Source organism: Nerophis ophidion, linkage group LG19 (assembly GCF_033978795.1).
Source record: "Nerophis ophidion isolate RoL-2023_Sa linkage group LG19, RoL_Noph_v1.0, whole genome shotgun sequence".
In the NCBI taxonomy this organism is placed as follows: Eukaryota; Metazoa; Chordata; class Actinopteri; order Syngnathiformes; family Syngnathidae; genus Nerophis; species Nerophis ophidion.
Genome location: NC_084629.1, coordinates 8,611,570 through 8,636,286, shown reverse-complemented (window position 1 = coordinate 8,636,286; position 24,717 = coordinate 8,611,570). Strand labels below are relative to the sequence as shown.

The window sequence follows — 24,717 nt, the reverse complement described above, 5'->3', positions numbered from 1 at the left end:
ATCAGCGAATATGGATCCCGACCACATGTGAACCAGCAGTTTTCGGTGGAAAATTGTAGTAAAAAGTCACCTTGCAGCTTCGTGACTGCCCTCAGACAGGCGTCCACACACCCCTCCGACTATCAGGTATTATTTAACTCACTAAAACATTAGCAACAAAATAGAAAGATAGGATAATTCTGGGAAATCTATTAAATGGGTCTAAAAACATCTAAATCACTTTTTTTTTTAGTCCTTCACTCTAAATTTCCTCATCCACAAATCTTTCATCCTCGCTCAAATTAATGGGGAAGTTGTCGCTTTCTCGATACGAATAGCCGTTGTTGGAGGCTCACATTATAAACTATGTCAGGAGCCCTCACACACACACACAGTCTGCTACTTCCGGTAAATGAAAGGCTTTAATAGCGACCACAAGTTGCGAACTTAAACGGCGATGTTCTCTACTAAATCCTTTCAGCAAAAATATGGCAATATTGCGAAATGATCAAGTATGACACAGAATGGACCTGCTATCCCCATTTGAATAAAATCTCATTTCAGTAGGCCTTTAAGAGAATCCAGGAATACTGCAAAAAGCCATTTACAGGTTTTTTTTATTTTGCATATTAAACAACCATGTGCATTCCAGATTTACAAAGACAAACGGAGGATGTTGCAGGTAGACTAGTGTGGGGGGCTGCATATCATGAAGTGTGGCCTCACCCACTCCTCCCACTGGAGATGAAACGCCCAGGAAACCCATTGAAGCCAATCTTTACCTCACCCTCCCAAAAAAAAAAAAAAAAAAAAAGTAAATGCGGTGATATTCAGTTGACAAAAAGGAGGCTTCCAGCACATTGTGGGTCGGCTTTCATGAAGACTCTGCTTTTTCCTGCTCGATGACTGCAAAGACAAGACATTTGTGTATTATTTATAAAAAAGGAGATGCACTTTAAAAAAAAAAAAAAGCCAGTGGGAGTGAAATTCTTACTTTCTTTGGTGGGCAGTTGGTTTTTCTCAGCGGTCTCAGTCTTCTTCAGCTTGGACTTGTCAAAGGTTGTGACTTCTGTGATGTCGGGTTTGTCAGACATGATTGCAGAGACTAAACATTTAAAAAGAAATGAAGCATTTGGTTTAAAAAAATGGAATGAAACATAGCAATTTAGCAGCATGCAGCTAACTTCCAGTGCTTTGCAACAAAAGGAAGGCGTGCAGAATGCACACAGCGTGATGGCAGAGTTGAAGATGTGCATGCATGCATGCATGCAGGACCAACGCCCTTTGATGCGGAGCATTAAAGCAACACCTTCACAGTCGGATAGTACACACATTAAAACGGCAATGATTATTACAAAGACCCCTTCAAGCATGGAACTATCAGAAAGCCCTCATATTTAGAGGTTTGCGGGGTTCACATTAACGACGGCTGCAACATTTTTTAAGCGAGAGCAAAACAAACAGAAGCCAACTCAGCACATTTTTTTTTATTTTTTACAGAATAACACCGAAAACAAAGACTTACCAGGCTGAAGTAAAGCAGCGATGTGGAAGAAAGGCTAGCGGGGAGCAAAGTGACGTGTACTTTCGTGAGGCCGGTTTAAATAAGGCTTGGTATGTAAATGAGCAGTGACGTCATGAATAAACTTCTAAAAAACATTTTTTAATTTTATTTAACTTTGGTCAATATGTTTTGTAATTCAAACCATTTTAACCTTTTTAATGACCTTGAAAAAAAAATTCAACCCACATGAAATAATAAGTATGAGATATTTCCGACTCGTACCGGAAGTTAGTTTTGACTCCTGTTGATGGACGACGTCAGACAGAAATGAAAAAGACATTAGAGACAGAGAAGGTTGGTATTGCAATAGAGGATATTTTGTTATCACAACGAGTAGTAGATACATCTTTAGGAAAGACAGGGTTAAATGGAATAATTTAGATCAAGGTGGCGTCTGGAGCCACACTCCATTCCAGAAGATGGCGGTAATGTACACCAAAACCATTTTATTTTATTTTTTTTAAATGTTTATTCCTAAAAGTCAACTTCTACAAACCGTAAGTCCCAACAACAGTATAAAACATTACAAAACATTATGAAAACAGTACAAAACAAAGTAAAAAAAAATAGAATACAAAAAAATATACCATATTTCCTTGAATTGCCGCCGGGGCGCTAATTCATTTAAAACTTCTTCTCACTCCTGTGCTTACCAAAGGCATGCGGTAAAAGTAAGCATGCGCTAATTATTTTAAAACCTCTTTTCACTCCGGCACTTACCAAACGTATGTAGTCAAAACTTGAGTGTGATGTAAGCTTGGACCTTAAATCCTACTGAATAGCTCTCAATCTTCTTCCCTTTATGCGATTTCAAATTACCGGTATTGAAATCAGCCTCCTCCATTTTGAAAATGATGACAGGGGAAGTGTCACTCGTGATGTCACGAGTTTGACCCGGCAGTAATTCAAGGCAGGCGCATACTATATGCCCTGCGGCAATTCAAGGAAATACGGTATATATAATAAACAAAGTGCAAAGCCATAGGCTTATTCAAATTCATTAAATAACTTAAATTTGGAACGCAGCATCAATGTTTTCACAGCTTTTTTGTTGTTAGAGGAAGAGAGCGTTTTAATGTAAAGTTCAAAGTCTTTTTTAAAGGCACAATAGATAGGTCGGGTATTGAGAAACGTACATTTATGAATATAAAACTTAGCCAATAGAATAATGAGGTTGCAAAGGTAGAATTCCTTTTCAAATTTTTGTTCATCCAGTGTAAAACCAAAAATCACATCTCACCCAAAAAAGTTTCTGGCCAATCGTCAATAAACAGACGTCGTGAATAACCTTTTAAAAAAAGTTTTTTTAAAAAAATCAAACTTAAGTCGATATGTTTTATTATCTAAACATTTTTAATGACCTATAAAAAAAAAAAAAAGATTGCCGGCCAATCGTCAATAAACAATAGACGTCACAATTAACCTTTTAAAAAACGATCTTTGGTTTTACACTATATCAGGGGCCGGGAATCTTTTTTGGCTGAGAGAGCCATGAAAACCAAATATTTTAAAATGTATTTCCATGAGAGCCTTATATTATTTTTTTTAACACTGAATACAACTAAATGCATGCATTTTTAAGTAACGTCAACATTTTTTCAGTACAATAACTCTCATATTTTTTTTAATACATTTTTATTCTGAAGCTAACCAATAATAAATAGAATACTTCTTACCATTAATGCGCCTTCTTGAACAGATGCGTTAGAAAACGAATGGATGGGTTAAAGTGCAGGAGAATGTTTTGTATTTTGAACATTATTTTTAACTCAGATTACCAGTGGAAATATTAATTTCTTATCGTGTTAAGCAATGTCAGCTAAGATTAATCTGAGAGCCAAATGCATCCATCAAAAGAGCCACATCTGGCTCTAGAGCCATAGGTTCCCTACCCCTGCACTATATGAACACACATTTGAAAAGGAATTTTACTTTTGCAACCTCATTATTCTATTGGCTAAGTTTTATATTCATAAATGTAGGTTTCTCAATACCCGACCTGCGTTTTGTGCCTTTAAAAAGATTTAGAACTCTACATTAAAACACTCTCTGCCTCTAACAACAAAAAAGCTGTGAAAACGATGATGCTGTGTTCCAAATTTAAGTTATTTACTGAAATTGAGTGAGCCTATGGCTTTGCACTTTGTGTATTATATATATATATATATATATATATATATATATATATATATATATGTATATATATTTTTTGTATTCTACTTTATCCATCCATCCATCTTCTTCAGCTTATCCGAGGCCGGGTCGCGGGGGCAGCAGCCTAAGCAGGGAAGCCCAGACTTCCCTCTCCCCAGCCACTTCGTCTAGCTCTTCCCGGGGGATCCTGAGGCGTTCCCAGGCCAGCCGGGACACATAGTCTTCCCAACGTGTCCTGGGTCTTCCCCGTGGCCTCCTACCGGTTGGACGTGCCCTAAACACCTCCCTCAGGAGACATTCGGGTTACTTTGAATTTACAACCCCATGGCGCAGTTTTTTTTGTACTGTTTTGTACTGTTTTTGTGCTTATTTAGATTATTGTTTCTCGTCTCTTTGTAAATGTTGACATTTAGAAATAAATGTTAAAAAAAAAAGATAACATTAAGGAAGTGGTGGTGACTGGGAAAAACTAAAATAAAATTTAAAAACGTTTTTTTTTTTATTTAATTTAAGTCAATATATTTTATAATGTTTTTGGAAGTAGGAGGAAGCCGGAGTACCCGGAGGGAACCCACGCATTCACGGGGAGAACATGCAAACTCCACACAGAAAGATCCCGAGCCTGGATTTGAACCCAGGACTGCAGGAACTTTGTATTGTGAGGCAGACGCACTAACCCCTCTTCCACCGTGACCTGGGGATAAGTTGATTGGCAACACTAAATTGGCCGTAGTGTGTGAATGTGAGTGTGAATGTTGTCTGTCTATCTGTGTTGGCCCTGCGATGAGGTGGCGACTTGTCCAGGGTGTACCCCGCCTTCCGCCCGACTAGCTGAGATAGGCGCCAGCGCCCCCCGCGACCCCAAAAGGGAATAAGCGGTAGAAAATGGATGGATGGATGGATGTTTTATAATTCAAACCAATTAACCAAGGTGGCAACTTGTCCAGGGTGTACCCCGCCTTCCACCTGATTGAAGCTGAGATAGGCGCCAGCGCCCCCCGCGACCCCAAAAGGGAATAAGCGGTAGAAAATGGATGGATGGATGGATAAAAACAATTCAACCCCCATTAAATAATAGGTATGAAATATTTCCAACTCGTACCCGAAGTTAGTTTTGACTCCTGTTGATGGACGACATTAGAGAGAAATAAAAAATACATTTGAGGCAGAGAAGATTGGTATTGCAATAGAAGATATTTTGCATTAGATACATTTTTCGGAAAGACAGGGTTAAATGGAATAATTTAGATCAAGGTGTCGTCTGGCGCCACACTCCATTCCAGAAGATGGCGGTAAAAAGTCGTCAATAAACAATTGAAGTCATGACTACCCTTTTGAAAAAAACATTTTTTTTTATTTATTTAACTTAAGTCAATATGTTTTATAATTCAAACCTTTTTAACTTTTTAAATAACGTAGATTTTTTTTTTCCAATCCCTGTTAAATAATAGGTATGAGATATATCCGACTCATACCTAAAGTTAATTTGATTCCTGTTGATGGACGACATTAGACAGAAAAGAAAAACACAGTAGAGGCAGAGAAGATTGGTATTGCAATAGAAGACATTTTGTTATCACAAAGAGCATTAGATACATTTTTAGGAAAGACAGGGTTAAATGGAATAATTTAGATCAAGGTGACGTCTGGAGCAACACTCCATTCCAGAAGATGGCGGTAACGCACACCCAAAAAAGTTGCTTGCCAATCGTCAATAAACAATAGACGTCATGACTAACCCTTTAAAAACTTTTTTTTCTTAATTTAACTTAAATAAAAATACTACCATGAATTAATTTACGTGGACCCCGACTTAAACAAGTTGAAAAAACGTATTCAGGTGTTACCATTTAGTGGTCAATTGTACGGAATATGTACTGTACTGTGCAATCTACTAATAAAAGTTTCAATCAATCAGTCAATATGTTTTATAATTCAAATTGTAGCGTCCCAGAAGAGTTAGTGCTGCAAGGGGGTTCTGGGTATTTGTTCTGTTGTGTTTATGTTGTGTTACGGCGCGGATGTTCTCCCGAAATGTGTTTGTCATTCTTGTTTGGTGTGGGTTGACAGTGTGGCGCATATTTGTAACAGTGTTAAAGTTGTTTATACGGCCACCCTCAGTGTGACCTGTATGGCTGTTGTTCAAGTATGCCTTACATTCACTTATGTGTGTCTGTAAAAGCCGCACATATTATGTGACTGGGCTGACACACTTATAGAGGAAAATAGGACGCTAAAGGCAGTGCCTTTAAGGCACGCCCACAATATTGATGTCCGGGTGGAAACAAGAGAATGGTTGCCCTGGGAGATTTTCGGGAGGGGCACTGAAATTCGGGAGTCTCCCAGAAAAATTGGGAGGGTTGGCAAGTATGCGTCCCAGTGGAAAACCAAATACATCAGTAGTGACCATATGTTTGTTATTGCAATTTTGTCCTTAAATAAAATATTGACCATACAAGACAACTTGTCAACAAGTAAGTAAACAAACAAAGGTTCTTAATTTAGTCTGCTGACATATGCAGAAACATATTGTGTCATTCTATTATTTTGTCAAAGTTATTAGGAGGAGCTGCTCCAATTTCGTTGTTCTTTGAACCTGTTCATTGCAATAATGACAATAAAACTCTATTCTATTAAGTACAAGTGGTAGAAAATGAATTATTAATCTCATTGTTCATTTAATGTTTATATCCGGTTATTTTCTGTTTCAACATGCTCTATCTACATTTCTGTTAAAATGTAATAATCACTTATTCTTCTATCGTTTGATACATTACATTAGTTTTGGATGATATCACACATTTGGGAATCAGTCCGATACCAAGTAGTTACAAGATCATACATTGGTCATATTCAAAGTCCTCATGTGTCCAGGGACCTATTTCCTGAGTTTATAAACATAATATAAATGAAAAAAAAAACAAAAACGAAAGAAAATTTCGCCCATTTGCAGCGACCCCGTGAGGGACAAGCAGTAGGAAATGGAAGAATGAAAGAATTTTGTGATGTTGAAAAAAATATTGATATAATCATAGTAGGCGACTAGATACGCTATTGTACGTAAGATTAAATATCTTAAATAAGGGTTATATTTGCTTATTTTCTGTCTGATAGGATATTTCTTCACACTAAGCAGATTTTATGTTAGTGTTTTACTTATTTTAAGGGTTTTATCTCAATGAGATATTAGGGTTAGGGTTATTGTGGTTCCACTATAATGGGACATGTTTATGACAGTGTTGGTGTTGTTCCTACTGCCACCCTCAGTGTGACATGTTATGGCTGTTGAGTGAGTTTGCCCTTTGTTCTGTAGTGTGTTCAAAGGCAAGATAATTATGTCATAGAAATCTCGGTTAGGCTTTATTAATTATAGATTGTATGAATTGTGACTTTCTAATTATGTAAAACTGACCAAACTCACCACATAATTAACGCCAAGATGGCGCTGCTGTAGTGGCTGCTGTAGGCAGGAGCTCTGTGCTCTTGTATCATCATTTTGTGTTTCCCTCTTGTTTTCAAGTGGTATTATATTTTTTTTGCATTTTGGTCCCGGACCCTTTAGGACTGTGTGACAAGGGGTGGCCCTTTCGTAACCTCTGTGGTGCTTTTTTTGTGGACTTCTGGATCTGCCTCCCGGGAGCCTTTTGGCCATGGAGACCAGCTGCAGGGTCTCTGCTACACCAGAGTCTGTTTGGAGGGACTGGAGGAGATGCGGATGAGGGGGACAGGACTGTGGAGCTAGCACTGAGCTACTGGGACGGAGAGGCTTCGCGGTGTCTTGACTGGGTGAGCAGGTGTCGGACACCTCAGTCACCTTGGACGTATCATCTCTCATCCATGCGGACTGGACACTGGCCGAGAGTGGAGTCGGCTGTCTTGGTTGCCTTGTTGGGTCTGCTCCTGTCTCTGGCCATGCTCCCTCCTCCCCAGCGGACGATGGCGTGGAACACCGCAGAGGCCACCACAGTGGATATGTTTCTTTTACTTTTTATTCATAGCTGTATGTAGAAGTGTCTGGTTGTATCTGCTGCTTTAATGTCTTTAATGTCCTCTGTGTTCTTTGATGTTTGATGTTTCCCTCTTACACACATGTATGGCTATGAGTTGTTGTTGTTTTTTTGTTTTTTTTCCCTTGGCCTCAGTCTGCACCCCCACTCCAGGGCCTAGGCAAAGACCGATTTTTTAAATTTTATTTTAATCTTCTATTCCCCCCCCCTGTTTACCTGTATGTCATCTTTTTTGTAAGGGGCGCTGGAAGCCAGCAGACCCGTCAGCGATCCTGTTCTGTCTCCCTGTAATGTTTGTCTGATCTTGAATGGGATTGTGCTGAAAATTAATTTTCCTGAAGGAACTCTCCTGACGGAATAAATAAAGTACTATCTATCTATCTATCTATCTATCTATCTAACAAAATTGAATTATACATGGGTGCTCGGCTTTGGGATCGGCGCCTATGGTAGTGACACTATGCGGACAAACAAAGTAATGCCAGCGTTTTCAACATCAAAGACCGCTTGGCTTTCAAGGTTCTTTTTATTTTTATTTTCTGTTATTGAAATATTTAGATTTATTTATATACACTGTGGGCTTCACGGTGGAAGAGGGGTTAGTGCGTCTGCCTCACAATACGAAGGTCCTGCAGTCCTGGGTTCAAATCCAGGCTCGGGATCTTTCTGTGTGGAGTTTGCATGTTCTCCCCGTGAATGCGTGGGTTCCCTCCGGGTACTCCGGCTTCCTCCCACTTCCAAAGACATGCACCTGGGGATAGGTTGATTGGCAACACTAAAATTGGCCCTAGTGTGTGAATGTGAGTGTGAATGTTGTCTGTCTATCTGTGTTGGCCCTGCGATGAGGTGGCGACTTGTCCAGGGTGTACCCTGCCTTCCGCCCGATTGTAGCTGAGATAGGCGCCAGCGCCCCCCGCGACCCCGAACGGGAATAAGCGGTAGAAAATGGATGGATGGATGGATGGATATATACACTGTGCCGTTTTTGAGGTTTAAAGTGTTTATGGTGTAAATATTGTTCCTATGACACATAGTTGCCAACTTCCTGAAAAACCCCCCCAAAAAACGACACCTAGCAGGGGCCGGTACTTACATCTTATTGTTTTGTTTTTTTATATGTGTGAAATTAGTTTTATATTATCCACAAAGGGTTGAAAATAGGCAACTTTTTTCCTCGTTGAAGATGTTTCAGAGTTGACTCCGTTCAACCTTATATGACCTGATATCAGAATCAGAAATACTATAATAATCCATCCATTTTTTACCGCTTATTCCCTTTCGGGGTCGCGGGGGGCGCTGGCGCCTATCTCAGCTACAATCGGGCGGAAGGCGGTGTACACCCTGGACAAGTCGCCACCTCATCGCAGGGCCAACACAGATAGACGGACAACATTCACACTCACATTCACACACTAGGGCCAATTTAGTGTTGCCAATCAACCTATCCCCAGGTGCATGTCTTTGGAAGTGGGAGGAAGCCAGAGTACCCGGAGGGAACCCACGCATTCACGGGGAGAACATGCAAACTCCACACAGAAAGATCCCGAGCCTGGATTTGAACCCAGGACTGCAGGACCTTCGTATTGTGAGGCAGACGCACTAACCCCTCTGCCACCGTGAAGCCCACTATAATAATCCCCGAGGGGAAATTAAGATATTCAGCACAATCCCCTTAAAGAGCAGACAAACATTACAGGGAGACATAACAGGATCGCTGACGGGTCTGACAACTTCCGACGGCCTTTACAAAAAAGGTGAGCGACATGCGGGGCATTCAGTCTAAGCCTTGGCCCCTGCAGAGGGGGTCCAGACTGAGGCCAAGGGAATAAAAACTCATAGCCATAGCAGACATAAACATGTATTTAAGAGGGAAACATCAAAGAACAAAAAGGACATTAAAGACATTAAAAGAGCAGAGATGATGCAACCCGCCACTTCTACACACAGTCACAAAAGTAAATCAATAACGAAAAAAAAAGATATCCACTGTGTTCCACCCATGGCCAGAAACGATAGGCCCAACAAAGCAACCAAGAGAGCCGGCTCCACCCTCGGCTGCCCACCAACTCTCGGCCAGTGTCCAGCCCGCATGGATGAGCGAGGATGCGTCCGACACCTGCTCATTCAGCCAAGACACTGTGAAGCTTGTCCGTCCCGGTCCTCAGCGCCAGCTCCGCATCCCTGTCTCTTCATCCGCATCTCCTTTAGTCTCTCCAAACGGACTCTGGTGTGGCAGAGATCCAACGGCCGGTCTCCATGGCCAAAAGGCTCCCGGGGGGGGGGAAGATCCAGAAGTTCACAGCAGAAGTCACGAAAGTGCCACCCCTTTTCGGACAGTCTCAATGTGTCCCGAACCAAAAGGCAAAAAAACCCCCACATGAAAACAAGAGCTCAATGCACTTTACAAAACACAGACTGTAACTTTTAGGCATTTAACCGAGTCTCCACAATATTTGGCACACACATTTAGGGAACTTCACGTTTGTAAAATCTGAGCAAGATTGGGTGAAAAACACGATCATTCAGTTGGGTTTACGACCTTAGATGGTACGCCGTCATGTAGACAAAAGCACACATTTTACAAATGCATTTGTGATGGACCCGGGTGGTAAAATATTAAATTTAATAAAAATATTGCTTAAAACCAATATTTATTTATTTATTTATTTTTTTCCAAGATGGCGCTGCTGTAGTGGCTGCTGTAGGCAGGAGCTCTGTGCTCTTGCATCATCCTTTTGTGTTTCCCTCTTGTTTTCATGTGTTATTATATTTTTTTGCATTTTGGTCCAGGACCCTTTGGGACTGTGTGACAAGGGGTGGCACTTTCGTGACCTCTGTGGTACATTTTTTGTGGACTTCTGGATCCGCCTCCCGGGAGCCTTTTGGCCATGGAGACCAGCTGCTGGGTCTCTGCTACACCGGAGTCGGTTTGGAGGGACTGGAAGAGATGCTTATGAGGGGGACAGGACTGCGGAGCTAGCACTGAGCGCTGGGACGGAGAGGCTTCGCGGTGTTTCGACTGGGTGAGCAGGTGTCGGACACCTCAGTCACCTTGGACGTATCCTTGCTCATCCATGCGGACTGGACACTGGCCGAGAGTGGAGTCGGCTGTCTTGGTTGCTTTGTTGGGTCTGCTTCTGTCTCTGGCCATGCTCCCTCCACCCCAGCGGACGACTGCATGGAACACCGCAGAGGCCACCACAGTGGATATGTTTCTTTTACTTTTTATTCATAGCTGTATGTAGAAGTGTCTGGTTGTATCTGCTGCTTTAATGTCTTTAATGTCCTCTGTGTTCTTTCATGTTTGATGTTTCCCTCTTACACTCATGTAAGAGGGATGTGTACTATGGCTATGAGTTGTTGTTTTTTTCCCTTGGCCTCAGTCTGCACCCCCTCTCCAGGGCCCAGGCTAAGACCGATTTTTTAAATTGTATTTTAATCTTCTATTCTTTTCTCCCATCTCCCCCCCGTTTACCTGTATGTCATCTTTTTAGTAAGGGGCGCTGGAAGCCGGCAGACCCGTCAGCGATCCTGTTCTGTCTCCCTGTAATGTTTGTCTGATCTTGAATGGGATTGTGCTGAAAATTGTAATTTTCCTGAAGGAACTCTCCTGACGGAATAAATAAAGTACTATCTAATCTATCTAATCTAATCTAAATATTAAGAACCCAAGTAGTGAGAGCAGCTGTCCCAAAATAGGCAAAGATGATTATACTGGTGCACAATTTATTAAAATACAATTAAAAACCAGTCACGACAGGCTTGGGGGTCCTTATCTTGGCTCCGCCCACTTCCACGGCGTCTTCCTGCACACAAAATTAAAAAGGAGGCAGGCAACGGGGATTAAATCAACTAAAACCACGGAGACGCTATCCGGGCTGACGTCACACTTACACACAAGGCAGGGTTTGCTGTAGTTCCGCGTCAACTCTCCTCGCCAGTCTCCGGTCACTCACGGGACCTACGTGGCCGTACCCGTGCCGCTCCGCCTCCCGATCGCTTCCGGGGGTCGCCGCAGGTTCCTTGGTCCAAATCGCCCCCTGTCCACAGAACCACACAGCCAGCGTACGACGCACAAGCCCGCAAGCCCACAGCCAAAGGCAGTTGGGTGTCCCCACGGATCCACAACACACGAGACTTACTTGGGAGGCAGAGTTTCCTCTGCCCCTGCGTGTTGTGTGTTTCTTGGGGTTCGTTCCGGTAGCCTGTGGGGTCTGCTGTGTTGTCCTGGGGTTTCTTTCCCAGCCTGCGTGTGTTCACCCGGTCGCTCTTGGCAAAGCCTGTCGATTCTTCCCCGTCCCGGCCAGAACCTGCCGAATCCTGCCGTCCCCTCTCCTCCTGGCAAAGCCTGTCGTTTCCCTCCGTCGACCCTCCTCTTGAACCTTTTTCTATTTCTTCCTCCTCCTGTCGCTCCTTTTAAACGTGCAGTTATAATGCTCCACAGGTGCGTCCAATTTCCCGTGCCGTTGGATTGGGCACTTTGGTTGTTAGGGGCAACCAGCTGAAAGGGGCAATGTCTTACAATACCAGCAAAGTCCACAAGGAGTAAAAACATACAATTAAAGACAATCAAATTCTAAGATGTATCCATCCATCCATTCATTTTCTACCGCTTATTCCCTTTTGGGGTCGCGGGGGGCGCTGGCGCCTATCTCAGCTACAATCTGGCGGAAGGCGGTGTACACCCTGGACAAGTCGCCACCTCATCGCAGGGCCAACACAGATAGACAGACAACATTCACACTCACATTCACACACTAGGGCCAATTTAGTGTTGCCAATCAACCTATCCCCAGGTGCATGTCTTTGGAAGTGGGAGGAAGCCGGAGTACCCGGAGGGAACCCACGCATTCACGGGGAGAACATGCAAACTCCACACAAAAAGATCCCGAGCTTGGGATTGAACTCAGGACTGCAGGACCTTCGTATTGTGAGGCAGACGCACTAACCCCTCTGCCACCGTGAAGCATATATATGTAAAAGGTAAAAACGCGCAATTAAAAATACAATCAAATTCTAAAATGTAAAAACATGCAATTAAAAATACAATCAAATTCGAAAATGCAACTTAAACATGCAACTTAAAATCCACAGCAATAAAAGACTATAAGACTTGCATGGCAATCAAACATAAAAAAAAAAAAAAAAAATCCCCTACTTGCGTCCCTTTACATATTCGTACAATTCTTGTATTTAGTTGTCATTGTAAAACAAAACAAAAACAATACAAATGCTAAACATGTGTGACAATGGCCGAATATCATTCCTTCGCTGTCATCTCAAACAAAACATTGACGGTCATGGCCTACTGTTGAAGTACATGGAGTAGGTCTTGTTGTACATGACCTGATTGTCTACTTGGATGACGTTCCGCAGGTTTTGCCAAAACCAGGGCTCGGCGGCCGCTGTTTTGGGCCACTCCACCACACTTTTCCTGCACAGTCTCTTACGGAGACGCAGGAAGTAGGAGTGCTGGAGCACGGGCTCTAGCATGAGCAACACAATAACGTCTATGTTTTCATCGAGCAATCGTTGATGTGCGAGGTACATGGCCAGCCTGAAAATGCCTGTCTTGACATACCCCTCTGTGAGAACAAACATTGTCTTGCGGCTGTCTCGGATGCTCTGAATTAGGTTGTCCATTAAGGGGACTCCAGGAATCCAGTCCCTCTGCTCAAGACAGAGAGGGAGATGTATTTCCCCCTCTTCCTCCAGCTTCACACGCAGATCCTTCATCACCCACTCGGAAACCTGTGGATCTTTGGTGTCGTAAATCACAAAGACTTCATAAATGCCACAGCGCGATTTCAAAGATTGGTACCCTATCATTTTTGCTTTCAAATAGTGCAGGACGTAGGAAGCGTCCCAGTAAAATAAGTGGGCAACCGTCACCACAACCATAAAAACAATAATGAAGGAAAAAGTGACTGTGTAGAGCAAGAACGCCAGACTGTCATTTACACACTGATTAATATCGAAGAGGATGAGTGGATGATCCTTCTCTTTTTGTGGTCCTTCACATGTCACATCAGGATTCAGTCTTGGGATGTGCACACCACTGTTTTCAATCCACAGAATAAAATCTAGCATGTCACAGGTACACTGAAACGGGTTACCATCCAGTAACAATATTTCAGGTCTGTACAGGAATGTTGATTGATTGATTAGGTTTAGTTTGTTGTAGCTAAGTGAAAGAGTCCTAAGGCTTTTTGCGCCTCTCAAAAACCCATCATCCAAATGGAAAATGTCATTGTTGCTTAAGTCAAGGTTGGTCAAATTGTTGGGGGCTTTGGTGTCTATGCCTATCACATCAGATATGGAATTGTGGCTCAGGTCCAGAGTTTGAAGTTTAGGCAAATAAATTAGCTTGCTCCATTTGAAATACTTGAGAAAGTTGTTACTAATACGTAGTATTGTAAGGTTTCGTGGCAAGAAGTGATACACACGGTTGGGTAGTTCTTTGATGTTGTTTTCGGAAATGTCTAATATGGTCAAATTAGTGAGTTTGTTGAAAATTTCATGATATGAATTATCTCTTTTTTTCCAAAGAGTCCCTAAATTGTTTCGTCTGAATTGTAGCTCGGTTAAGGATTTGCTGTACATATGTTTTGTTGTCAATGTGGAAATATAGTTATGACTCATATTCAGCACCCTCAGGACAGGCAGTTTTTTTGTGAAGTGTAAGTTGTGTGTGATGCCGAAGGCCTGGAAGTAGTGAGAATTGTGACTGATGTCCAGTACTTGGAGGTTCTTTAGTTCACTAAGGGCGTTGTCGTTGACTAAATCAACCTTATTGAAGGACAGGTCTAGATATGTCAGCGTAGGGATGGAGGAGAACTCTGTGCCATTGAGCGCTGCTGAAAATCCGTTCCTCGAGAGGTTGAGACATGTGATATTGATGTAACCAATGAACTGCTGTGGCGAAATGAAGAACAGATTATTCGAGGCGAGGCTTAGCACTGGCCCGGAGTTGTAACACTCCTGTTTGACTAAGCTATGGTTGATCTCAAACTCCTGTGGATGAGGCAGTGCTAATGTGGAAACCGTAAAGTCCTGCCTCTTGTTGTATCCATCGCTTGAATACACCAGAGTTTTCACCGAATTTGGATGGAGACGGTTTTCTGCTAGGTATATCATTCTCAAGTGTGGTAGGTTGCTCAATATGGCACTGTCTAAATGCAATACAAAGTTTGTTCCTAGGTTCAGTGTCGACAAGTTTTTGAGCTCGTACAGAGGTCTAAGTGAGTCGGGTCCTATTTCCTGGAAGACCAACCCCTCCAAATGCAAAGTTTTAAGGGCCTCTAGACTTGCAAAATTCTTGGATAGATTCAGTTTTGAAGGGTAGGACGTCAAGTCAAAGTTGAATGACAGATCCATTTTTTCAAGTTTTGGAAGGTGTGACAGAAATGTAGCCTCCCCAGATATTGTGGCAAGTAAGAAGTTAAACGCGACAAACAGTTCTTTGAGTTTCGTTAGGGTCACAAACCACTCGGTTTTCATGTATGTCAACGAGTTTCCTCCCAAATGGAGTGTTTCAAGATCTGTTAAATCCTTGAATGCGTGTTTGTGGATGGCAAGTGCACCGTTTTTGCAAGGAACACATGGATAAGGAGCATTTTGACATCTTGGACAATTCCCTTTCATTTTCAGGACTTTCAGTTGGTTCATGCCACGGAAATCCTTCTCCGATATGTACTCGATTTGATTGGCCCCCAGCATTAGCCGGTACAAAGACAAGGGCAATCCTTTGGGGACTTTGGTTAGGTTGTTAAAGGCCAAGTCCAAAAGCCGAAGTTGGGTCATCACTGCTAAACTGCCATCTGTAATGTTCATATACTTTCCACAAGGGTTCCAGTAATAGCAGTTTTTGGATAGCAACAGTTTTGTCATGTTCTTCAATCCATTAAAGCTGCTCCTATCCAGGAATGTAATCTTGTTGTTGTAGACGTCAAGGACTTCCAAACTAGACGGGAGCTTGGCAGGTATTGCGGTCAGGCGGTTGAAGCTCAGTATCAATGTTTGCAGCTTGGTCAGGTTTCTGAAAGTACCGTGTTCAATATTCACAGACTTTTTCCCGTATGCAAAGGTCAGTTTGAGTAGGGTGAGATTCAATAGGTTAGAAAAAGAATCACGACCGATAGAACCGATGTTATTATTCGATAAGTACAGCTCTGTTGCATTACTCGTTATCCCTTGTGGAACATCTGTCAGTTTACGACCTGTGCAGTCAAATATAACCTGTGAGATATTCTTTGCTGTGACATCACAAGGGAACTTGGGTTGCATCCACACGGGTTTAGTCGCAGCAGGCCAGCAACACATGCAAAGCAGCAGCAATCGCATCCAACACGTAGGAGTCTGTAGATGAACAAAAAAATAAGTCAGCAAGGTATAACTTATATTTAGCTCATTTGGAATTTGATGCCTGTAACATGCTTCAAAAAAGCACAAGTGGCAAAAAAAAGACTGAGAAAGTTGAGGAATGCTCATCCAACACTTATTTGGAAAATCCCACAGGTGAACAGGCTAATTGGGAACAGGTGGGTGCCATGATTGGGTATAAAAGCAGCTTCCATGAAATGCCCAGTCATTCACAAACAAGGATGGAGCGAGGGTCACCACTTTGTGAACAAATGCATGACAAAATTGTCGAAAAGTTTAAGAACAACATTTCTCAATGAGCTATTGCAAGGAATTTAGAGATTTCACCATCTAAGGTCTGTAATGTTATCAAAAGGTTCAGAGAATCAGGAGAAATTACTTCACGTAACATTGACTGCCCCTGACTTTGGATCCCTCAGATGGTATTGCGGCTATTTCTATCTAATGAAGAGATTGGAGCGGCTATTTCTCAGCCTCCTCAGACCACAGGTGCAACATGCCCAGGACAGCCTGCAGTTTGCGTACCAGGAAGGCGTTAGTGTGGAGGATGCTATCCTTTACCTGCTGCATCGAGCCCACTCACACCTGGATAAGGGAAATGGCACTGTGAGGATCCTGTTCCTGGACTTCTCGAGTGCCTTTAATACCATCCAGCCCCGCCTCCTTCAGGACAAGCTCTACAAAATGCAAGTGGACCCCTGCCTGGTTGCCTGGATTTCGAACTACCTCACCGACAGGCCACAGTACGTCAGACTGAAGGACATCACGTCTGACACTGTGATCAGCAGCACCGGAGCACCGCAGGGAACAGTGCTGACCCCTCTTCTCTTCACCCTGTACACCGCTGACTTCTGCTACATATCAGAGCTGTGTCACATCCAGAAGTACGCGGATGACACAGCCATCGTCGGGTGCATCAGGGACGGCAGAGAGGAGGAGTTTCGGAACCTGGTGAGGGACTTCGTTGTCTGGTGCCACACGAACGTCTTGCAGCTCAATCCGTCAAGTACCAAGGAGCTGGTCATTGACTTTGGGAGGTCGAGTCCACGGTCACAACCTATTGTGATCGAGGGAGTTGAGGTACAGACCGTGGACTCATTCAAGTACCTCGGGGTTTGGGTGGACAATAAGCTGGACTGGACTGTTAACACGGACCACCAGTACAAGAAAGGACAGAGCAGGCTGTACTTCCTCAGGAGACTGCACACCTTCAACATTTGTAGAAAACTTCTGTGGATGTACTACCAGTCTGTGGTTGCCAGTGTTCTGTTCTACATGGTAGTGTGCTGGGGGGGGCAGTACATTTAAGAAGGACAGCTCCAGACTTGAGAAACTGATCAGGCGGGCTGGTTCTACAATCGGAATGAAACTGGACTGACTGGTGACGGTGGTAGAGAAGACAAACTAGTGAGCATCCTGGATGATGCCAGTCACCCTCTGCATAGTGTTATCAGTAGCCAGAGGAGCCTGTTCAGTGCTAGACTGCTTCATCCCAAGTGCAGGACTAATAGACTCAAGAACTCCTTTGTCCCACACGCCATTAGACTGTACAACTCCTCTCTGGGACGGGGGACGGGGGGTACTAGGATGACAGGGGATGCAAAACATTAACAGTGCAATACGTTTTCATAACATGGTCACTACTGCCTACTTTGTCTTGTTATATTCTTATTTTACTGTTATATTGTTACTCCCATTGTTTTTATTCTTTTTGTAATATTTCTCTATTTTGTTTCCTTTTAAACCCCCATTATTTACTTTTTACTTTTTTTTTTTTTTTAATTGATCTCAACTCTGTACACTGCTGCTGGAATTTTAATTTTCCTGAAGGAACTCTCCTGAAAGACTCAATAAAGTACTATCTATCTATCTATCCATCTATCTATCTATCTATCTATCTATCTATCTATCTATCTATCTATCTATCTATCTATCTATCTATCTATCTATCTATCTATCTATCTATCTATCTATCTATCTATCTATCTATCTATCTATCTATCTATCTATCTATCTATCAAAAACAGACATCAGTGTGTAAAGGAGTTCACCACATGGGCTCAGGAACATTTCAGAAAACCACTGTCAGTAACTCTAGTTTGTCGCTACATCTGTAAGTGCTAGTTAAAACTCTACTATGCAAAGAGAAAGCCATTTCTCAACAACACTCAGAAACGCGGCTGGCTCCGCTGGGCCCAAGCTCATCTAAGATGGACTGATGCAAAGTGGAAAAGTGTTCTGTCGAGTCCACATTTCAAACTGTTTTTGGAAACTGTGGATGTTGTGTCTTCCGGACCAAAGAACAAAAGAACCGTCCAAATTGTTAGAGGTGCAAAGTTCAAAAGCCAGCATCTGTGATAGTATGGGGATGAACTAGTGCCCAAGACATGGGTAACTTTCACATCTGTGAAGACACCATTATTGCTGAAAAGTACATACAAGTTTTGGAGCTATATATGTTGCCATCCAAGCAACATTCACATGGACGCCCCTGCTTATTTCAGCATGACAATGCCAAGCCACGTGTTACAACAGTGTGGCTTCATAGTAAAAGAGTGCGGGTACTAGACTGGCTTGCCTGTAGTCCAGACCTTTCTCCCATTGAAAATGTGTGATGCATTATGAAGCATAAAATACGACAACGGCGACCCCGACGACTGTTAAACGACTTGGAGTTAAAACAAGTTAAAAGTACTAATGATGTACAGCGAGCAAGAATGGGAAATAATTTGACCTGAAAAGCTTAAAAAATTGGTCTCCTCAGTTACCAAACGTTGACAGAGTGTTGTTAAAAAGAAAGGCCATGTAACACAGTGGTAAAAATTCCCCCGTGCCAACTTTTTTGCAATGTGTTGCTGCCATTAAAGGGGGTAGCAGGTCCATTCCATGTGTCATACTTGATCATTTCGCGATATTGCCATATTTTTGCTGAAAGGATTTAGTAGAGAACATCCACAATAAAGTTTGCAACTTTCGGTTGCTAACAGAAAAGCCCTGCCTTTACCAGAAGTCGCAGACGATGAATCCTCACATATTCACATTGTTTTTAATGGGAGTCTCCAACAAAAACAGCTATTCGGACCGAGAAAACGAAAATTTCCTCATTAATTTGAGCGGGGATGAAAGATTCGTGTTTGGGGATATTGATAGCGATGGACTAGTAAAAAAACAAAAAAAAAAACGCTTTTGCATTGGGACGGATTCAGATGATTTTAGACACATTTACTAAGATAATTCTGGGAAATCGCTTATCTTTCTATTGTGTTGCTAGTGTTTTGGTAAGTTTAACAGTACCTGATAGTCGGAGGTGTGTGTCCACAGGTGTGTTGACGCCAATGTCTCAGGGACGTTGACGGCAGCTTTATGGACAGGGCAAGCTCAGCTGATCTCCGGTAAGAAGCGACTTTTTACCACAATTTTCTCACCGAAACCTGCTGGTTGACATTCGGTCGGGATCCATGTTCGCTTGACCCGCTGTGATCCAGAGTAAAGTTTCACCTCTGGGAATTTTAAACAAGGAATCACCGTGTGTTTGTGTGGCTAAAGGCTAAAGCTTCCCAACTCTATCTTTTTACTTTGACTTCTCCAATATTAATTGAACAAATTGCAAAAGATTCAGCAACACAGATGTCCAAAATACTGTGTAATTATGCCGTTAAAGCAGATGACTTTTAGCTGTGTGTGTGTGCAGCGCTCATATTTCCTAATAGCCCGTGACGTCTTGCGTACACGTCATCATTACGCAACGTTTTCAAGAAAAAACTCCCGGGAAATTTAAAATTGCAATTTAGTAAACTAAAACGGCCGTATTGGCATGTGTTGCAATGTTAATATTTCATCATTGATATATAAACTATCAGACTGCGTGGTGGGTAGTAGTGGGTTTCAGTAGGCCTTTAATGATTGCAAAAAAATTAAAATATGTTTCTCAGTTCAAGCATTACATTTCTTGTCTTTGCAGTCTATTCAATTGAATATAAATTGAAGAGGATTTGCAAATCATTGCATTCTGTTTTTATTTACGAATTACACAACATGCCCACTTCACTGGTTCTGGGTTTTGCATATTAGATTTTACCAACTTTAAGACATCGGACCTAAAAGGGACCTTTTATGATTGTAATCTACATTTAACACACTTCATTTAGGTCTTAATATTACTCATCATATGAGTAATATTAAGTAATATTATATTTCATCATATACAATATAACTTACTTCACCAATTATTATTTATTCATGTATTTTTATTGTGACAACTTATGGAGTATATTGTGAATAAATTGAGGACAGGAAGTGAACAAAAGTTTTAGAAACTGTTATGTGAAAGAAAACGGGTAGGATTAAATAAGCTCAACTTCTTCCTACTCCTTTTCAAACATGTTGAGAAGAGAAAGAGAAAAGAGGAACTGGAAATTGTGATGAATCATGTTGTATGCTTGCATGTTTGAAATAAACTTAAACTCAAACTGTATGTATTGGATATGCTTCGGTGTAAGTTTGGCGAAAATTTTGCTTCACAGTCCCATTTATAACCGGCTTTCCGTGTATGTTTGTCGAGGTGTTCCCGTCTTGCAAATAAACCCCTCCCCACCCCAAACATTTACGAAAGTATCATCATTATTTTTTTTAAAACAAACAACAATGATCCATCCATCCATCGTCTTCCGCTTATCCGAGGTCGGGTCGCGGAGGCAACAGCCTAAGCAGGGAAACCCAGACTTCCTTCTCCCCAGCCACTTCGTCTAGCTCTTCCCGGGGGATCCCGAAGCGTTCCCAGGCCAGCCGGGAGACATAGTCTTCCCAACGTGTCCTGGGTCTTCCCCGTGGCCTCCTACCGGTTGGACGTGCCCTAAACACCTCCCTAGGGAGGCGTTCGGGTGGCATCCTGACCAGATGCCCGAACCACCTCATCTGGCTCCTCTCGATGTGGAGGAGCAGCGGCTTTACTTTGAGTTCCTCCCGGCTGGCAGAGCTTCTCACCCTATCTCTATGGGAGAGCCCCGCCACCCGGCGGAGGAAACTCATTTCGGCTGCTTGTACCCGTGATCTTATCCTTTCGGTCATGACCCAAAGCTCATGACCATAGGTGAGGATGTGAACGTAGATTGACCGGTAAATTGAGAGCTTTGCCTTCCGGCTCAGCTCCTTCTTCACCTCAACGGATCGGTACAACGTCCGCAGTACTGAAGACGCCGCACCGATCCGCCTGTCGATCTCACGATCCACTCTTCCCTCACTCGTGAACAAGACTCCTAGGTACTTGAACTCCTCCACTTGAGGCAGGGTCTCCTCCCCAACCCGGAGATGGCACTCCACCCTTTTCCGGGCGAGAACCATGGACTCGGACTTGGAGGTGCTGATTCTCATTCCGGTCGCTTCACACTCGGCTGCAAACCGATCCAGTGAGAGCTGAAGATCCCGGTCAGATGAAGCCATCAGGACCACATCATCTGCAAAAAGCAGAGACCTAATCCTGCGGTCACCAAACCGGAACCCCTCAACGCCTTGACTGCGCCTAAAAATTCTGTCCATAAAAATTATGAACAGAATCGGTGACAAAGGACAGCCTTGGCGGAGTCCAACCCTCACTGGAAATGTGTTCGACTTACTGCCAGCAATGCGGACCAAGCTCTGACACTGATCATACAGGGAGCGGACCGCCACAATAAGACAGTCCGATACCCCATACTCTCTGAGCACTCCCCACAGGACTTCCCGAGGGACACGGTCGAATGCCTTCTCCAAGTCCACAAAGCACATGTAGACTGGTTGGGCAAACTCCCATGCACCTTCAAGAACCCTGCCGAGAGTATAGAGCTGGTCCACAGTTCCACGACCAGGACGAAAACCACACTGTTCCTCCTGAATCCGAGGTTCGACTATACGGCGTAGCCTCCTCTCCAGTACACCTGAATAAACCTTACCGGGAAGGCTGAGGAGTGTGATCCCACGATAGTTGGAACACACCCTCCGGTCCCCCTTCTTAAAGAGAGGAACCACCACCCCGGTCTGCCAATCCAGAGGTACCGCCCCCGATGTCCACGCGATGCTGCAGAGTCTTGTCAACCAAGACAGCCCCACAGCATCCAGAGTCTTAAGGAACTCCGGGCGGATCTCGTCCACCCCCGAGGCCTTGCCACCGAGGAGCTTTTTAACTACCTCAGCGACCTCATTCCCAGAAATAGGAGAGTCCACCACAGATTCCGCAGGCACTGCTTCCTCATAGGAAGACGTGTTGGTGGGATTGAGGAGGTCTTCGAAGTATTCCTTCCACCTATCCACAACATCCGCAGTTGAGGTCAGCAGAACACCATCCGCACCATACATGTTGTTGACAGTGCACTGCTTCCCCTTCCTGAGGCGGCGGACGGTGGTCCAGAATCGCTTCGAAGCCGTCCGGAAGTCGTTTTCCATGGCTTCCCCGAACTCCTCCCATGTCCGAGTTTTTGCCTCAGCGACCGCTGAAGCCGCACACCGCTTGGCCTGTCGGTACCTGTCCACTGCCTCCGGAGTCCTATGAGCCAAAAGGACCCGATAGGACTCCTTCTTCAGCTTGACGGCATCCCTCACCGCTGGTGTCCACCAAGGGGTTTTAGGATTTCCGCCCCGACAGGCACCAACTACCTTGCGGCCACAGCTCCGATCAGCCGCCTCGACAATAGAGGTGTGAACATGGTCCACTCGGACTCAATGTCCAGCACCTCCCTCGTGACATGTTCGAAGTTCTTCCGGAGGTGGGAATTGAAACCTTCTCTGACAGGAGCCTCTGCCAGACGTTCCCAGCAGACCCTCACAATGCGTTTGGGCCTGCCAGGTCTGTCCGGCATCCTCCCCCACCATCGCAGCCAACTCACCACCAGGTGGTGATCGGTAGAAAGCTCCGCCCCTCTCTTCACCCGAGTGTCCAAAACATAAGGCCGCAAATCGGTGGGGGACATCGGTGACAATGATGACTGTGAAAGTTCAATCCATAATAATCATAATAATCTATGCTAAAACTTAGAACAAAAACAGCATAATGGCATTACAATCTACAAAACAAACAAAAGATACTATCAAAAAGATAATTACAAACAAAACCTTACCGTGACAAAAAACGGGAGGCATAAACAGCAAGGTGCGTGGCAGGGGATCAACGGCATGGAGCAATGAGCAGCAAAGGTCGTAGAATACAATGAAAGCTAATGTTCTCAGACTGACGGACAGAAAGAAAATGGCTTAAGTAGTGGCTGTGATAATTAGGAACAGGTACGGGACTGAGGGCAAGGTGAAAAATCAATGAGTTGTCATGGTAACAAAAACAAACCAGGGAGTGAAAAAACGGAACAAGAGTCCAGAAAACAAAACAAAACATGATCAAACAATAGTTCAAGAAAGACCACTACAAATGAGCAATATTTTGCACTGGTATACACTTTTCAATAAATCAGAAATTGATGACATAGTGCTGTATTTTAATTTATCTCTTTGCTGTGATTAGGGGGTACTTGAATTAAAAAAAAAAATGTTCACAGCGGGGGGGGGGGGGGGGGGGGGGCTGTACTGGCGCCCATCTCAGCTACAATCGGGCGGAAGGCGGGGTACACCCTGGACAAGTCGCCACCTCATCGCAGGGCCAACACAGATAGACAGACAACATTCACACTCACATTCAGACCCCAAAAAGGAATAAGCGGTAGAAAATGGATGGATGGATGGATACATCTTAGAATCTGATTGTCTTTAATTGCATGTTTTTACTCCTTGTGGACTTTGCTGGTATTCTAAGACATTGCCCCTTTCAGAAAAAAGGTTGACAAGCACTGCTTTAGGGTCTCAACCACTAGGGGGCACCATGAGCATGGCATCCATCCATCCATTTTTTTACCACCTCATCACAGGGCCAACACGACATCAAAGATTCAGATAAAATACAGTTTGCTGTCAAATGTCAATAATAAGGTTGTTTGAATCAAATTAGGAATGTGTAACACATTTTACAACTTACACCCCTTTGACAACATGCAAAATGGTTGATTCCTTCTCCTAGGCAAACCCAGCATGGAACCCAGCATGCATTCACACACAGTCCTACAATTAGGAAGCAGGATGAGGTGATAGAAGTATACTAAACCTACACTATATTGCCAAAAGTATTTGGCCACCCTTTCAAATGATGAGAATCAGGTGTCCTAAGGCAGTGGTTCTCAACCTTTTTTCAGTGATGTACCCCCTTTGAACATTTTTTTTAATTCAAGTAACATTTGACAACCAAATAATAAAACAGGGTGACTCGGTAAAAAATCTGGGTATTATCTTCGACCCAACTCTCTCCTTTGAGTCACACATTAAAAGCGTTACTAAAACGGCCTCCTTTCATCTCCGTAATATCGCTAAAATTCGCTCCATTTTGTCCACTAAAGACGCCGAGATCATTATCCATGCGTTTGTTACGTCTCGTCTCGACTACTGTAACGTATTATTTTCGGGTCTCCCCATGTCTAGCATTAAAAGATTACAGTTGGTACAAAATGCTGCTGCTAGACTTTTGACAAGAACAAGAAAGTTTGATCACATTACACCTGTACTGGCTCACCTGCACTGGCTTCCTGTGCACTTAAGATGTGACTTTAAGGTTTTACTACTTAC

The 24,717-nt window shown here is 43.3% G+C and overlaps 1 protein-coding gene across 1 annotated transcript in view; it reads right to left on the bottom strand.

Moving 5' to 3' along the window:
• Window positions 1–578: 578 nt before the first annotated feature.
• The window catches only part of LOC133537827 (toll-like receptor 8), a 28,372-nt gene continuing 4,233 nt past the window's right edge, over window positions 579–24,717 (bottom strand). Inside the window, exons 2-9 of the mRNA XM_061878901.1 lie at window positions 13,010–16,062; window positions 12,169–12,205; window positions 11,847–12,117; window positions 11,680–11,744; window positions 11,460–11,510; window positions 1,505–1,538; window positions 974–1,084; window positions 579–885 (exon numbers count right to left, since the gene is read on the bottom strand). Coding sequence (XP_061734885.1) covers window positions 854–885; window positions 974–1,084; window positions 1,505–1,538; window positions 11,460–11,510; window positions 11,680–11,744; window positions 11,847–12,117; window positions 12,169–12,205; window positions 13,010–16,062 — 3,654 coding nt within the window. The 3' untranslated portion in view covers window positions 579–853. The remainder of the gene's footprint in view (window positions 886–973; window positions 1,085–1,504; window positions 1,539–11,459; window positions 11,511–11,679; window positions 11,745–11,846; window positions 12,118–12,168; window positions 12,206–13,009; window positions 16,063–24,717) is intronic.